Source organism: Erithacus rubecula (genome assembly GCF_903797595.1).
Source record: "Erithacus rubecula genome assembly, chromosome: Z".
In the NCBI taxonomy this organism is placed as follows: domain Eukaryota; kingdom Metazoa; phylum Chordata; class Aves; order Passeriformes; family Muscicapidae; genus Erithacus; species Erithacus rubecula.
Window position 1 is genome coordinate 393,027 of NC_136661.1, and position 17,065 is coordinate 410,091.

Here is a 17,065-nt window from a genome sequence, read left to right on the forward strand (position 1 = left end):
CTCTTGACTAAAATATTCTTCCACATGGATATGCATCTTTTGGTCATATGAATGTATGAATAAAACTACTTTAGGTAATAAAATATTTGCTTAAACTCTGTAATTAATGGGTAACTTCGCTTTTTCTGAAACACTTTGATTTTATGCAGATGATATGTTGTATTAAATTTGTGGCTTTAAAAAATACTGCAGAATTTGACTTAAAGAACAATATTATTTAACATCCATTTGACATCCTCTGTGAGAGAAAAGACATGCTAAATACATGCATCTGTCACCCAGGTTTATAAATGGTATGCACATGTGGCTGTAGATTTTCTTTCTGGTTGATTGTTCTTTGTTAGCTTGTGCCTTCTCTTGTATCAGCTGAGTTTAATGCAACCAAAGGCCTTGACAAATTGAGATTAAAAAAGTATTTCTCCTGCTAAAGGATCACTTACTGTGATTCACAATAGCTAATTACAATCAACAGTGCCATGATTGCAAGAATAATGTCGTTGCTTTTGGACAGATGATTTTTCAAGAGTTTTGGCTTTTGGCAGGCTCTGGGTTAGAACAGTTAAATTGCCTTCTTCCTGTGCCTTTGGCATCTAGCTATAATGTTGAGAACAGGCTGATAAAAAATAATTTTTATTATCTAGATATGTCTCTTGTTATTCCCCAAGCTACCATGTATCTTTTGAGCAAAGTGGTCTACAACAAGGTTCATTTGGAGTGGTGTTTAACTAATTTTTTAAATTAAAAAAAATTTAAATTCTGTCTTCAGGCAGCTGTAGGCAATAAAATATCATCCTGACTTGGAGAGATAACATTGGAATATAAATATCCACATCCTTGATTTCCCTATATTTTTTATGTAATATGTATGAAGCACATGATGGGTCAGCTCATTCCTGTTCCCTGAGTCAGAGGATGTTTTGGTCATCTAAAGAGGTGAGGATAACCACATAGGATATCCACAAAATCAGTGTTGCTTTGTGCATGGGAGTCTGTGGGAAGATAGGCATGTTTCCTTGCAGGTGCAGAGCTCTGCATCTTCTTTCCAGCTTTGCAGGGCTTGTCAGACAGGTAAGCTATCTCTGGCATGTGGAGCTTTGAAATAATAGATAAATGAATGGCTGTGGTAGGAATCATAAAATCATAAAAAGCACTGGAACAGGAGACAAGATCTTAGCTGGGTTTCCCACAGATGGAGGGAATAATCTTTACATATCGGGTAACTGCTCAGTAATAGCTGATTTATGTGTGCTTTCTGGAAATGATCTATTTGTACTTAAGTCTTTAAAATAAGGAAGGGGTCTAGACCTTCTTAACAGCAAACTGGCTGCTTGCTTACTAGCCACCACCCAGTTTACTGTACTCTAGATAAAACACAGGAGCCTGAAGTTAGAAGCTGAAATTCAAGAAATAGTGCTTTACTTTAAAATCTCTGTCGGTTTTTACAGTGTATCTTAGGCTAAGATGCTTAGTCACTCACTTTGCCTCCGCTGCCTCTCATAAAGGGAGAGAGAATGGGTGGGAAGGCTCATGGATCAGGATATAGGCAGGGAGATTGCTTACCAGTTAATATCATGGGAAAAACAGACTCTTCTTGGGGGCAATTTATTTATTATCTGTGTGATTTCATTAAACTGTTCCCTCTTGAGAAGAAACATGTATATTGTTTGTTGGTCTTTTATTCTCCTACCGGTGTGATTTGCTAGGCAGGTGAGACTCTGCTCTTGTTGGTAATGTTTTACTGACATGCTTTCCCTCTTACAACAGATGATGGTAATGTCAGATGGCACATCATTTTCTTCAGGGCAGAGCCTTCATCTCCCCAGCCTTCCCAGTAACTCTCTGTCTTTTTCTGAAGTGAAGAAGAAATCATCTCATGGGCCAAAGGTGAGACTTGTTTTACTAGAAGGTAGTTGAGCCAGAAATGCTTTTCCTGGTAATTAAATTAATTTTTAAAAAGTTCTAGGTGTTTTTTGCAATGTTTTAATTGATAGGCCAGCGATAGCAGGTCTTGACATTTCTTTGCTCTGTACTTACTGTTTGCTGTGTGAAATACTGCAGTACAAGGATAGCTGTGAGAACAGGTGCTGGTGAAGGTTCTGTGGTATTTGTACTTGTACAAAAAATCTCCTTGTTTTCCTGCTATTCCAGAAGGAATTGTAATAGTATATTGTAATATTAGGAATTGCAGTGATGGAACCGTGATCTATGAAGATGCAAAAAATATGTGATAACACTACAGTAGTAGTAGTAGTGATAATAATAATAATAATAATAGTAATAATAATAATAATTTTTTAAAGTATTTTAAGGAACATTGTGTAGAGTGAAACTTGAAGCCATGTTCTTTAGGATTTTTAGTTTTGTTTAAATTTGAGAGGTTAATTGTTTCCTAGATGTTTCAAAGAAAGCAATGTGTCATTGGTCTCTAGGACAGCAAATTTTAAATGCCCAACTTAAAAGTAAAAAGGTGTAGTCCAAGGAACCTCTTGAGGAATACAGATGGACTTTCCTGAAATAGCAGATAGTTTCTTGACAAAATGAACTAATGCTATGGGAAAATAAGGAGCATGTTGTTGATTATTCACATAAAAAATGCAATCCAAGCCTTTTCTCCATTCTGTAAAATTGTTTGGCTTTTCATTTTCTTTTGTGATAACTTGTAGATTTCAAGTATGTTACTCAATCTTGCAGTGCCTTTACTTCAAGGGGCAATACCTGTTTTTATTAATAACTGTCATGTTCACTGTCTGGGTCAAATCTCGTATCTTGCAAGAATTTTCAGGTAATGAATTAAAGGTATACCTTTAAGAAAGATAGCAGGGATACATAATAAGCAAGGACAGACAAAAAATGTTCTTTGACCTGTCTCTACCTGGTGTACATTGTACATCAGTGCCTCACAATCTCTAATGCAGGTGGTCTTGCAATATTTAAAGAACATATGGAAGTGTGGTTATTTTCCTAATGAGAAGTTGAGGTATAATCTGAGGATTAAACTAAAGGTGCTTACTTTAGTGTGCTGAAATGCGTGGTTAATGCTCCAAAGGAAAGCAGCTGGCTACACCAGGTGCTGAAGCAAGGTGCTTCTGGTTAGAGTAGGCTGTATCTCCATCTGATTGGATACCAAACATGAGTTACTCTGACATTTAGCTATCTCTAACAGGAGTTGTGTGTTGGTAGATAGCTCTCTAGAGTTTGTTTTCCAATAACTTCTAAAGAGTTGGCTGTAATTTTGATTTACCCATGCCTTGCTTTGCATGCCAAAGCGCGTGTGCTGAGGCTTGGGTTAATAATCAATTCTAATACCTCTAGCAGGACTTTAAAGAGGTACTGGAATGATACTGAGTCCTGTACTAATTCTCTGCCTGGCAACCATATACCATGGTAAGTTTTGAATCTTGGTTTTGTTAGCAAGTGTAAACCTGGGAAGTAATTTTCCAAAATGTATTTAGACAGTAAGCTTCCATCTGATGTGGATAATTGGCAAGTGTGGAGTGTGGTGGAGTGATGCAGGGTGAAGCATGTTTTTGCTGCACTCATCCATATAAACTGGTGCTTGAAATCTTTTAGTTTTTGCTGAAGCAGCTCAAACATCTGCGGAGAGTTTGGCCCATACAGTGCAGCTCTGTGAATCTAACCTGAGGAGGTTAGACATGTATCACATCTCAGGATTCCATCCCAAGAGTTTTTAATAGTGGGGAGAGATGTTTTATCAGTACACTGGTTTTTGTCAGTCCATGTGGATATTTGATCTTTTTCTCTCCCCTCAGCAGTCATTGCTTCCACCCTGTCCAACTTGGAACACCACTTTTGAGCAATTGTTCTTTTATCTCTTAAAGAAAGACTTGTAAATATTTGCATTGCTGAGAATCACAAGCTATTCTTGAGAAATGGAAATACAAGATAACCTGGGTTAAGTGTAACAGTAAAGTTTGGAGGTTTTGTTACAAGGTCTTGGAGCTGAAAAGCCTTGAATTTTGGTCTTTAGTGTTTTTGTTCTGGTTGGAATGTAGTAAAGTTCCAGCCAGTGTACAAGTAGACTTTAGGGTTTGTCATTTGGAGTAACCCCAGTGATGGAACAGGTTCAGTATCCAGGTTTAATTTAAATATGCCTCTAGAATAAGAGCTGCAGGAAAGTCTTGATAGTTCTTGGGCATAAGTTGTTTGTCCGGAAAGTGTACTCCAGATGTCTGTACTGGGAGACTTTGGGATTTTTCTGCTGTTTTTCAGCAGTAGGCCTTTGATGTGCTAGGGCTAGTTTTGGTTTGTTTTGTCTGTGAATACCGCAGTTAACTTTGAGGTCAGTTTTAAGCTTTGAGTGTGGAAAAAACAGAATGTTATGCTTATCTGTTTGCCACTGCAAAGTACCACATAAACTTTATGGTTAGATCAGAATTCAAGTAACAACAGTGAAACCAGTGCAATGAAGTGTTTTTCTTGGTTTAGCATTCACTTACGAAAAATACAATACAGTATGAAGTAAGAGACAACTGACAGTTGGCTTTCTGTCATGTTCTTTTCTAAAATTTGTGTTAAATAGAGATATTTATGTTTTTGAAAAGTGATTTTTCTCATTTAATTTAATGAAGATGGTATTAGTGAGCCCCAGTATTAGTGAGTATTTTGATTCCAAAAAAAAGCTTTAATCTTGGAAGTTCATATGTCAGGCAGAAATGTATGAAAACTTTTACTTTATGCATTTTTTCAGAATGTAAGAATAGCTGCAGGCTGGCTACAGATACTTGTCTTGATTTAAATCAGTGCTATTGCTATGCCTGTTTGTATTGTATAAATATTACATGAACAGAATAGACAAGCAGCTTGGTTAGGTTTTGCAGGGGGATGATTATGTCTTTTGCAATGAACTGTAGTACCAGCTGTAGAGAAATGAAATTTATTTTATAAGCAAAGAAAACAAAAACTTTTATTCCCGTGTGTGACTGGAAAAAAAACATAAATTGTTTTATGCTCCCCTAGTTGGCCTTCACAATTAAGCCACTGAGCTTTGTGTTTCTCCATTTGCTTTTGATTCTTCTGATGTCATTGATCACCACAGTTTGGTAGGCTGGACAAAATTGAAGTGTGGAAAGGTTTTCAGATTTTTGTGGGAAGCAGGTAAATTCATCTCTTACCTTAGAGTATTTTTGGAGGTTCCCAAAATGTTGTGGTTTTCTTTCTTGTTTTTTTGACCCCTCAAATCGGCTAATTTTTTTTTTTTATTCAATAATAAATAAGTTTGTGTTCAACAGAAATCTGCATTTGCTTGATGTAGAAATTGCATTTAGATATCTTTCTTCCCTTTTCCTCTTGAGAGCAATAGGCATATTTGAGACTAATTGTAGTCCATTGGCTTAATATGGACACATTATTTCAATAGGCATAACATTTTTTATTTAGAAATTAAAATAATGCACATTTTATGCACTAAATTAGCAGTCTAAACTCAGTATAGTGCACTGACAAGGCCATGTCAATGTGCTGAATTTAATGACTTCATAAAATATAATGAACTTCCCCTGTCCCTCTGCTTCCCCACCCCTCCCAAGCATTCAATTTCTTAGTTAGGTTACTAATGTCTGTCAGCAGTTGACGTGTGCAGTGGTTTCTAGAAGTTACTGCTTATTCAGTCTCACATTAAAACAGATTGGGCATTCCATTTTGTGATGTGAAGTCAACCCAAATATGAACATGTACAGTTCAGCATCATTTTTGCCCTGTAGTTACAGAAGTGTTTTTTAATCTGCAAATGTGTTTGTTACCATTGAACAGCTAATAGACAAGTGTTTGTGTCTCTCAAATTTACAGGACAATGTACTCTGTGATTTAAACTTAATTTCATGAGCATGTTAAGAAATACAAAACCACAACAAATGGTTGGTTGCCATTGCCCTCATTAGTATATAAAGTGAATTCACCTCTCAAATCACAAAGTTTCTTGTTTATAACCTGTAACTCTTAATCCATGTACTTGGGATCCATAGAAAAAATTAAGTTACCTGACTGAATGTGAGGGTGCTTATCCTTCCTTCTTTGTCACAATGTGGACATACCCTGTTTCACAGTGGGAAGTGTAAAAGCCTAAGCAGTCAGCTGGTAGGAAATCAACTTCAGAAGTTGTGCTTTTTTTGATAAACTGATGTTTTATGCCTTCTAGATTGGAGGCATGATTTGTGTAAGTTAGAAGGTAGTGATGAAACTGCCCGAGATGATGGCTGCAGACAATTTCCAGGTGATCCTGTCAGCATAATGGCCCTTTAGGTTTTCTGATTACCTGTCCTGTCTACTGTGTGCTCTGTGTGCTCCTAGAACACATCTGAGGCCTTAGCAGGAGGTGTGTTGGCCAAAATATGAGCAGGAGTTGAGTACAACAGTCACAGTAACACAGATTTTATTTGCTGATAAAAGTTTAGATTTTAATTGTGCTGTCTAAAATACATATTTTGAAAGGCACGTTGGCCCCTTTCATAGAGCAGTACTATGTGTTTTGAGGCGCTGTGTGTACATGGTGTTACTAGTCTTATGATGACATCTGCAGGTATTTTGACATGCCTACGTACCTGTATTATTCTTTAGCATACTGTTTGTTATGCAACATATCAAAGACTGACATCGACTTGAGTTGTTTCAATATTTGATGAATACACAAAGGTAAGCTACAGTGTGCAAATATATTACCTGTCAAAACCCCAGATCGCAGTTTTTCACATGAACTTGAGAAAAGAGTCTTTTATTTTACTTAATTTACTTATTTCTTGCAGTGCTTATTAAGGTGGAAAGAAATGTTTAAACACAGTCAGATACTGATAAATAAGAAAATGGTTTGAAAGTACATTTTGATTTTTATTAAGATATATACTGTATAATATGAATATTTGACACCTTTTCATCCCCACCAGTGTCCCATGTTTATTATCAGATTTGATATTATTTACTGGTGGGTATAATTTGACTTTTTTCTGTCTTTCAGATTTTATGTTCCTATTGCTGTCTCCTCTATGTCATTGTTGGTTTCTTTCTGGGTCTTTGCAGAAATTAAGGAAATAAGAAAATATACTCTTTTTCCTTAGAAAATGAATGCAGATAGAAAAACAATGGTTTGATGCCTTTAAGAAAGGGTAATTCTAAGGGAGCATGTGAGAGGGGTGTATAAATAAGTCTCATAAGTATGTCATATATTTTTACTATGATTTCTATGAAAATGTCAGCTTCCATGTTGTAGGAAGATGAAAAAAATCAGTTTTTAAAATTGGAAAGAAGACAGATCTCAAGTTTCTTTTGGTTTTAATACTACTGAGCCCCAGAACCATTTTCACATATCTCATCTGTTGGAAAACCTCTAAAATGAGATTCTTCTTCTGAAATGTAAAATATACATGCTGTAAGGAGACCAGTAAGAGAGATAATTTCTCTATCTAGTTTACTAATGATACGTAATTTATTCCTCCCCAGGGCAACACCTCTCTGGCATGATAGAACATGGTATGACAGTAGAAGCATTAATAATTAGTTCATTAGTTCAACTTTTGATGCTGGTTTTGCATCAAAGGAAATAGTAAATTTTTTTAAATTTTTTTTTAAATCTTGAAGAAGAAAGCCAGGAAAAGTCTTATGACTCAGGTAAAACATGTCAAGGAGTTCTAGGTGCTTTTTTTTGTTTTTCTAATTGGGAATTGAGGAAGTGCCTTATATTTAAACATTCAGTTGTCATTATAGTATTGTTCATTGTTGTGATTCTGGCCAATATTAATGTTGATATATATGCTATATAAATATATAAAGTTTATCAAGTCTGACACAAAAATACATTTGCTGTACAGATGCAAGAAACATCTTATAAAAACGTGCTGTTGAATAATTTATGGCGCACTGTGACTCAGTGTTTCACTAAATAAGGTAATGAGAAGGGAAGAACATTTCTGAGTAATTATTTTTAGTTAATTGTTTCTACCCATTGTTACAGAGGAGAAGGAAGATACTGCAGTTTTTGCAGATTTCAGGTCCTAGAATATTAAACACTGACTTAACATGTGCTAATTGGACAAGTTATAAGTAGTTATCTATGAACAGGATGCAAATCAGTGGATGTAGTCTCAGTCTTCCTTTCTCCTCTAAGTGACGCGACTTCCATTAACATGCAAATTCTGCTCTGTTTTCTTAGATAGTTCTTTTTTCAGAGCAGTTGTACTGTGTGCATTTCTTAAAAATTGTCCCTGCAGGGGATGAGGCTGGCTATGTCCTGCTTTGGTCCTTTTGCTTTCTACTGTACTTCAGCAGTTCTGTCTATGTTGTGGGTAAAACGGTGGTTAAGTTCAAGTGGAAGATAAGCTAAATATGTTATCCTCCCTACAGCTCTGTAAATCTGTGTCAGTTTTAGAGATCCAGATGCACTATATTTACATACACATCTCTTCTAGGTAAAGGAAATCAGTCAGTGTATGCAATACACATTAAAGTGTTTCTTTCTAAAAGTTTCTCACTTCCTGGGCAACATACAGATAGAAATGCTTATAATCAGCCTGGAACAAAGCAAGGAGTGTAAACTTCTTGGCCATGAGTTCTTGTAAATTGAAACATCATTTTGCAGGTTTGAAGTAATATAAAAATTGACCCTGTCTTGTGAGATGTGACATATGACATGTGTTTTAGTGTTTAAAACAGTACAATTAGTCTACTGGGTGTTTTCGAAATACTGAGAGCCTACTGCTGGCAGTTTCCATGAAAGTTCCATGAAACTGTTCTTGTCTTTTAAATATTACCAGGTGCTAATTCTCAGAATAAAGGATTCTATATGACTCATTCTGGATGGTTCATTTTTGCCAGTTCTAGCTGCAGATGACCTCTTGCCTTGCCACTTCAACTTTTCAGATTCATCTGAGTGAGGAATGATGCTACTCTGCTGTTTCTAGCTTTACCTTTCTGGGTCACTAGCTTCTGATAAACCCTTCTCACTTTAAACAGTTCAATTATAAAAAAAAAGGAATAATTAAAGACTCAGCAAAGACTCCAGTATATTCAAAGAAGGAAGCTTTTTCAGCTTTAGGAGGTTTTTCATAAAAAGGCAGGGACTATTGTCTGTCTAATCAATTCTTCCATAGCCAGTCTGGACCCAGGTTTGTTATTGTTTATGAGGAAAAAGATCTGGCAAAAGCTGGAAGATCACAGCTGAGAAGTCAAACTTTACCTGAAATGTTATCATGTTTTCCTCAAATCCTGTAGTAATTCTGTTAACATTATATGGTTAATATCTTTATTTTTCTTTGTTATTGTTATTTTCTCATAGGTAATGGTGATGATGATTTCCTTTATGTTAACCTTACAGTGTTTTTTTAAAAGATGGGTGTAATGCCTAGGATGAAAACTAGCTTTTGTTGTAACTTTTTGACAGATAACTGTTCAAGTTCCACCAGTTTGTCACATATTTTGACCAAATGTTGGGATTTCTATTTGTTCTTATATGGTTATTTCTACTCCTGGTTATTTGCCTGCAGTTCCAAGTTTTTAATATGAATCCTGTGTCCATATTGTGTCTGCCTTATCAGGATTTAAGAGTTTGATTTTTTTATTCAACTAAAATTTTACATCTCCTCTTTGCAGGACCCAGCTAAGATTCTGAACATAAATAGCAGCAGCAGTAGTAACAGTTTTTCAAAGACCCAGAAGTTAACAAAGGAGCACAAAGAAAAAATTTGTAAAGACTCAAAAGAACAAAAAAGTGCCTTCAAAGAACCTTCCAGGGAACATAACAAATCTTCCAAAGAATCCTCTAAGAAACCCAAAGAAAACAAACCACTAAAAGATGAAAAAATGGTTCCTAAGATGGCCTTCAAGGAACCCAAACCCATGTCCAAGGAACTAAAATCTGAAAACACCCCCATCCTTACCATAACGTGTGGGCAGCAGCAAGAAAAGAAGACTCTCCCAAAAAGGCCCTCTATGCTGGACACAGATGAATCTTCTGCAAGAAAAAGAAAAAAACCCAGCTCGGATTCATTATTTAAAAGTTTTCCTAGTGCCCCACCACTGATTCTTACTTGTTCAGCTGACAAAAAACAGACAAAAGATAAATCTCAGCTCAAGGTGGGTAGAGTCAAAGTTGAAAATGATGCACTGGAAAGGAAGACGCCTACTCTGCCACCATTTGATGATATTCTAGATCCCAGTGATTCTGACATGGAGGAGAATGTGTCCTCCAAATCTGAGGTAAGTGGTTGTTTGGTTTTGCTTAATACTTTACTCAGTGCTGTATCGAGTATTCCTAGTCTGGGGAACTGTGCACCAGATTTGTGTTCCCCTTTACTTTTTCCTGGTTATTGTCAGACTGTCCAAACTGAAGGATTTTGATGGCCATGTTCAAACTTCAGTGTGTTCTAGTTGAATTGCATTGCCTATTCAAGTCTGCTCAATTACTGTCAGCATTATGACAATGGAGATACTGATAAACAATGCTGCTCTTTTGGTGTTCTTTAGAAATCATGTTTCTTTTGAGACAAAATGAAATTGATTTAAATGCTTGTATTTCACTCTAAATCTTTGTTTTCAGGTATTAGAGAGTTCAGTGAATCCAGGAAAGGATTGCAGTAATAGTAGAGAGTTATTTCTTTTGCTAAAAGAGGCAGTTCTTTTACTGATGCCAGTTTTGTGGAGGAGGAGGAATTCCTAGAATCTCACTCTGATGAGGATAATGTATTCCCAAGTAGTAGGCTTACCAAGAAGAAAGACATTTTAATGGAAATTTGCTCTCCTGAAAATGTTTGTCTACTGTGCCTTCTAATCTGTTTGAAGTATGATTTGCTGTTTAATTTTATGATTAAGATGAGGATTTTAATCATTCTCCTAGAAAACTTTGGTTTTCAGAAGCATCTTTCATAGAGACATATAGATAAGGAAATGCACGGTAGGAGAAGCCTTGTTTGGTGCCATTATTTGTGCTTATGTCTGGAAGTGTAGTGTGCATGGTAGAGAGGAATTCTTCCCAGCCTCTCCTGTTCAATTCTCTTGTTTTTCTATTTTCTGATTTGTGTCTCTGTTATTGCCATCAGATTCATAACCCTGCTTGCCCTCTCTGGAACAGACAATAAATGCCATGCTGTGGGGAGGTGTCAGCATTAGGTTTTTACTATGTAACTTCCCATGAGGGAGAAGGTAATTTGCTTCTCAAGTGACCTTTTAATGACTGGTCCCTTAGGGCATACATAGGCTGTAAAATTTAGAAGGTATACAATAGGATGTGTCCTGCTTTACAGCATGACACAGGGGGTGCTCTGTGGTTGGAGTGGCATTATCGTTATAGCTTGGAACTTAACTAACTTGTTTTCAAACCTGAAAATGTACCTACTTGTCACTCTTGGTGTGAACTATTTTTTTTGTGTTTTCAGAAAGCTGAATATTCTATTTAAATTGTCACTAGCCTTAAGACACGCTGTCCTTAGCAGAGCAGACTAGTTCAAATAGATTTTTGGATACCATGTAGGAGCACATGCACTTTTCCTGGCTGCAGCAGTTCTCAATTTTTTTTCAAAGACAGAATAATTGAGACAAGCAAGTCCAATTAACTGGAATTTTACAAATGGTTCTGCAGAGGTGTGTGCTGGGTAGCAGTTTCAAAATAACTGATATGTTAAAGATACATGGATGGTAGTTAAAACTAATCCTTTTTAGTTGCTGGTAGGTGTTTCCCTCTTTGTTGTCATGTATTCTCTTGCCCACTATCAATGATATAATGGGAACACCTCTGTATTTTTAATAGACCGACACAAGTTCACTTCCACAAGTCCATCATCGATGTGCAGTTGACCTGTAGGACCTAACGACTTCCTTAATTCTGTACTAAAGCTAAAAAGCAGATTCAGTGTTTTCTAAGTCTGTAAGCCACTGTTACTGAGAGGGCAAACTGCTGAAGTCCACTCCAAGAACAGTAAATCCTGCTGGTTTGGGCTCCTTTGTATTTTAACACTGACATACTGGATCATGGAACACACAGGTCTTCCACTGGGGTGGGGAGGGAACCATGTGGTTCACATCTGAATGGGTGAAAAGAATGTCAGCCCCTTTTGGGCTGTGGTCCTTAATAAATCAGTATGATTAAGCTGAGTATGGCTCCAAACATTGATGAGATGCGATTTAGAAAGTCAGTAATATACTTAGTTACTGTATATGGGGTTACAGAGTGGTGAAAGGACACAGTAATGTGGCGCTCCCTTGCATGGTGTAAGAAAGAGCAAGAAAGAGCAATTTATTGAAGGAAGCCGTTGCCTTAAATAAGGCACTTTGTGAAAAACAAAATACAGATAGATCATTGGTCAGAGAAGGAGATACCTCTCCTCCTTTCTCACAGATCTAGCAGGTGTTTCTCACAGATCTAGCAGGCGTTTATCTTTTGTTCCGATTCTTTCTTTTGCGTTTAAGTAGACAAAGAGGCTCTAGCTTGGGAAAAATGTTGGCTGAGCCTGAGAAAGTTAGACTGGAAAAATCCTTTAAGATTGTCCCTGGGCCTGTAATGGCCACTCTTACCTAAAGAAAAACTATCTATGAAATGCAGAATAACCCCCTAAGGTACCTGAGTCACACAATTGGCAAGTGCTGTGGGAGAAGGAGCTGGGCAGCCTAGTTAGTGGAAGTCTGCAGAATTTCACAAGATGTTCCTTCTGCATTTTACCACTTTTAACCAGGGAACCTAATGAAAGGTGACCAAGCAGTATAAAAAAGGTAATTCTATATGTTGGAAAAAATAGTTTGGGGTTTTTTTACGTATTGGTAAGCTTCTAAGTGTTTCAGAAGGTTTCACAGCTAGATCCATAAAGGGTATATCCTATAAATATAATCATATTAAGGAAAAGAAAAAAGTGAGAAGCTGCAATGTTACAAAAGGAGTAATGGACACAAAAATATGACAATGCTTTTTCTTTCTAATGACAGTAATTTTAGATCTGTCAAGGCTTCGTGATACTAATAAACATAGTTGCCTGAAACTGGGAAGATGTTTCTTTAGTGTCATATTCTGGCATAATAATATGCTGTAAAATTAAGTCAATTGTTATTTCTTACTCTCATACAGTTGAAATAGTGGGTATCATAGCCCTGATGAACAAAGCATGTATCATTATTTGGTAGTATCCAGATTTATTCCTAAGTGTTTTCAAGAAAGCAAAACCACTATACCCAATTCAGCAAATTTATGTTAGGTATAACATATTACATTACAAATCCGTACCTAAAAAAAATTGTTAGAATACTGCAAAAACACTAACTTTGAGTCAGTTGCATTTTTTTCTAGTTCAGGATTTATTTATGACACTTATGCAAACATAATAATATTGTATGAATGTAATGTTCATACATTGTATATAATAAAATTATTAATACCTTTGTTAAGACTTTTGAAGTTTCTTCACTGTAGGGAGTAAGAGATTGTCTCATTCCTAAACACACATGCTCCAATGTGGTGACTGTTCTCTTTACTGGTATTACATATGCATATACCTATGTGCATAACTTCACATATAAAACATGATAAATTTGTAATAAAAGGTGCAATGTAGAATGTGGAATTTATTGTAAAAATAAGTTTCTTACTGTTGCTCATCACACACAGGATGGTTCTCAGAATTAGATATAGTCCAGTATCAATTCTCAATTGTGAAGCCTGGGTTTGGGATTTTAAAATAAGGGATGACATTCTGAAAAGTCCCTTTTGTAAAGGAATCTTACAAGTATGATTAAACAGGTGTTGTTTCATGGGGAAGGTGCTACAGGATGTCAGTGCTGCTGTTCCCCTGGTTTCTTTGGATACAGCCCAAGTTCAGGTGACTTGGGGTGGAGAGTATTATAGCAATCAATGGGCTTGAATTTCAGACAAAGAAGTGCTCAACCCTTCATCAGACATCATTCTCTACCTAATTATGGGCATTCAGACTTGATACATGGGCTTTATCTTCATAAAGTAGAGGATGTAGAGTTACAGCATCCCCTGAGACAGGTGCATCCTTTGTCAGGTTAAGTGTGTCTGCCAGTGGTGGATCTTCCTTGAAATTCACCTTTCAAAATCCAGACAGGTTATCATCCTCTTGTCTCAGGGGTATTTCAGAAAACTGGACACTGTCCTTTGGTGTCCTGTAGTCAGTCTCTTTTTTTCAGTGGGAATCACACCCTTAGTGATAAACTCTCTGCCCTTGTATGTGCCCTCTGTGTGTGACTTGAGACCAAGATAGTGTATGGTCATTCCTCTGTTGTCTGTTTGGCACACACTCTAGTGTGGTGCACTGCAGTATTTATTTTAATTTTGTTTTTATGTTGACTTTGAGCTGTGGGCAGGTGAAACTAGTGTCTGTGTTTCTCTCCATGTTGCTTTGTTAAGTATCACTTTTCAAATACATCTGTGAATTAAAGTGTGTTGGACTTCAGTGTTAGTGATCAACTCGGTGTTCCAAAAAGTGTGGGGTCTTTTTTGAATTCATTTGGAAATAATACATAAAGGCTGAAAAACTGTTTTACTGGCTTTGGCATGAAACAAGCAAAATAAACTATAGAGTGAAAGGATGCAGATTTATGGGTTTATTGAGGCCATAGGCATGTTTATACTGTCCATTTCAAAATTCTAAAGATTTTGCTTTTAAATTCAATTACAGGATGTTTTAGTTAACAAGAACTCCACCTGTTTGCTTCCTTTGTGGGACAGTGCAGCAACATGATAAAAGAAAGGACTAGGCCTTGATTCTGATGCCAGGCTGAAATATATGGTATATGATATCCTTGTAATATTTGTGTGAGCTGCAAGCTGTTGTATGAGATGGAGAAATACAGAATTTGGCATCTGAGTGAGGCATTTTCTATGGCTGGAGCTGCCCCTTTTGAGCTGAGAACCATTTCAGAAAGGATGCTCAGATACTTCTTATTTGATTACTGCTTGTTTGGCTTGACTGGATAGGGAGGAAAAAGTGTTACATGGCTCTTGGTCAAGTTGCTGCAGCAGGAAGGCACAAAGGAGATAAGGCAGATGATACATACCTGTTCAGATATTAAATATTCTCCGTATCTCCAGATGAAAAGAACTGCATAGCAGCTCTAAGTCTGCCATGCATGACAATGGCTTGGTGGATTTTTTAGGGTCTCCATGTGTCTCTGGTAAATGAATTCCTTTCAGTGTGATTATTTTGCTCGTGGTATGTATTTTTTTTCTCCTTCCTGCCTGTATATGTCACTGCGTTAGTAATGGTAGCAACCTTTTGGCATGTCAAAGCCTATGGAAATACAGTCTGAGCAGAAATGTGTGCTAGCAAAAGGTGACAGCTCAGGAGTAAGGAATTTCAGTTATTAAGAGCAGAGTACATTAATGGGTCTTTCACTGCTGGGAACAAAATCCCACTTCTCAGGAAGGCCTTTATGGAACAAGGAAAATACAGCAGAGATCACACAGACTATGCCTTTGTACTTAATTGACTGCTTGCATGTCCTAAAGCAGTATTAAAGTTAGAGTATGAGTACCTTTTTAAAGAAATCTGTAAAATGCCACTTACAATCTGGCACATGATCGAGTAATTTGACGATTGCAAAAGTGGAAGAACATTTTGAAAACCCCCATGGTCTTATAAAACCTCCAGGCCCTTGTTAGCTGAAACAGACTACTTTCTAAAAGCCTTCTTTATCCGGTGCCAGGACTTGGAGCTAATGTGAGGGCTTTTTCAGGTAATATTTAAAGTCAGAAGGAACAGTAGTAAGATAGAGCTGCATGTGCTGTTTTCATGTAGTTATTAAAGGTAAAAAAAAAAAATAAATTGAGAAGTTAGGTTTTATTTTATTTGTGAAACTGTGGCTCTCAAGATGAATAATGGTGCAGAACAGGGTCATGTGCTTCACTGGAGACTGGGCCCTGTGGGTTTGCAATTATCATATTATTACATTCTTTACTTTTTGTGTAGTAATTAAATAAAGTTTTTCTGCTTCTAGTCCAGGAAATAACACTGTTCTTAAAACCATACCAGCCACTCATGTGGTATTGTTGGACATAGTACTCCCGTGTTGAGGAGGTAATTCAGTAGTCACAAACAGTTGAATAAATGTTGGACAGTCTGAGGTGTTTCCTTCCAGGTATGAGCTCAGGGAGAGATAGCGGCCAAAGATAAGCAGACCTCTTCAGAGAAGTGGCAGTAGGCACACATATATTTTGTGGCCATCAGCATCTACTGTACTGTGGCACCATTCAGCTGCTATACTTTGCCTATTTTAATTATTTCACATTACTGTGAAATGAAAAATGCTTTGTCTTCACTCACAAAAGCTTAGGTGCATGTTAGGCTGTTCTATGTACGATGAAATTACTATTGCTGGATGAGGAAACAGCATGACAGACAGGAGATCCTCTGGGCATCAAGCTCAAATTAAAGTGAGACAAGTTTGTTACCATTGTGTGCTTGGAAGTCACTGGCTTACAAAATGTTAAGAAATTAGAAATAAAGCCATGGAGACAAACTATGTAGATATGATTAAATGTTCAGTTTGCAAAAATAATCTTGTGAGAGCCATGAAATTTTGTACTCTTGAGGCAAAGTCTGTTTGGCTTTTTTTTAGTTTTAGGCAATGTCGCATTTTGACTGTGGAATTAACATTAATCATTATTAAGCTAGTAATACAGGCTGCAGTATTTTACTTCATTTGCAAGCACTGGCTACATCTGCTTCATTGTGACTACTCATGTGAATTAACTCAAATATTTGTATAAATGCAGGATTGAATTTGGGCCATATTTTCTGTATTTCAGCACTGGAAGCCCTGTTCACCTGCTACCCTGCAGAAAGTAAGGGTTTTAATTGGGTATTTGTAGTGCCAATACTGTAATTGTTTGGTGGGGAGGTTGTGGCATAAAAAGACTTTGTCTCATGTTCAGTAAAGCCATGACAATTTTGAAAGGCCAAGGTAGATTGCAGTCAAAATAATAAAATATTAAAGACGGGATGTTTTATTTTAATCATAATGAAGTGAGATCTTCTTGATAAGAATTTCATTGCTTTGAGGTTGCTTTATCTGTTCACTTGTGTAAATTATGTTGTGATCCAGAAGAATGGCTGCACAT

General features: G+C 36.8%; 1 protein-coding gene across 1 annotated transcript in view; it reads left to right on the top strand.

Moving 5' to 3' along the window:
* Positions 1–17,065, top strand: part of MLLT3 (MLLT3 super elongation complex subunit) — a 127,238-nt gene that overhangs the window by 82,524 nt on the left and 27,649 nt on the right. Inside the window, exons 5-6 of the mRNA XM_079330119.1 lie at positions 1,765–1,884; positions 9,595–10,200. Coding sequence (XP_079186245.1) covers positions 1,765–1,884; positions 9,595–10,200 — 726 coding nt within the window. The remainder of the gene's footprint in view (positions 1–1,764; positions 1,885–9,594; positions 10,201–17,065) is intronic.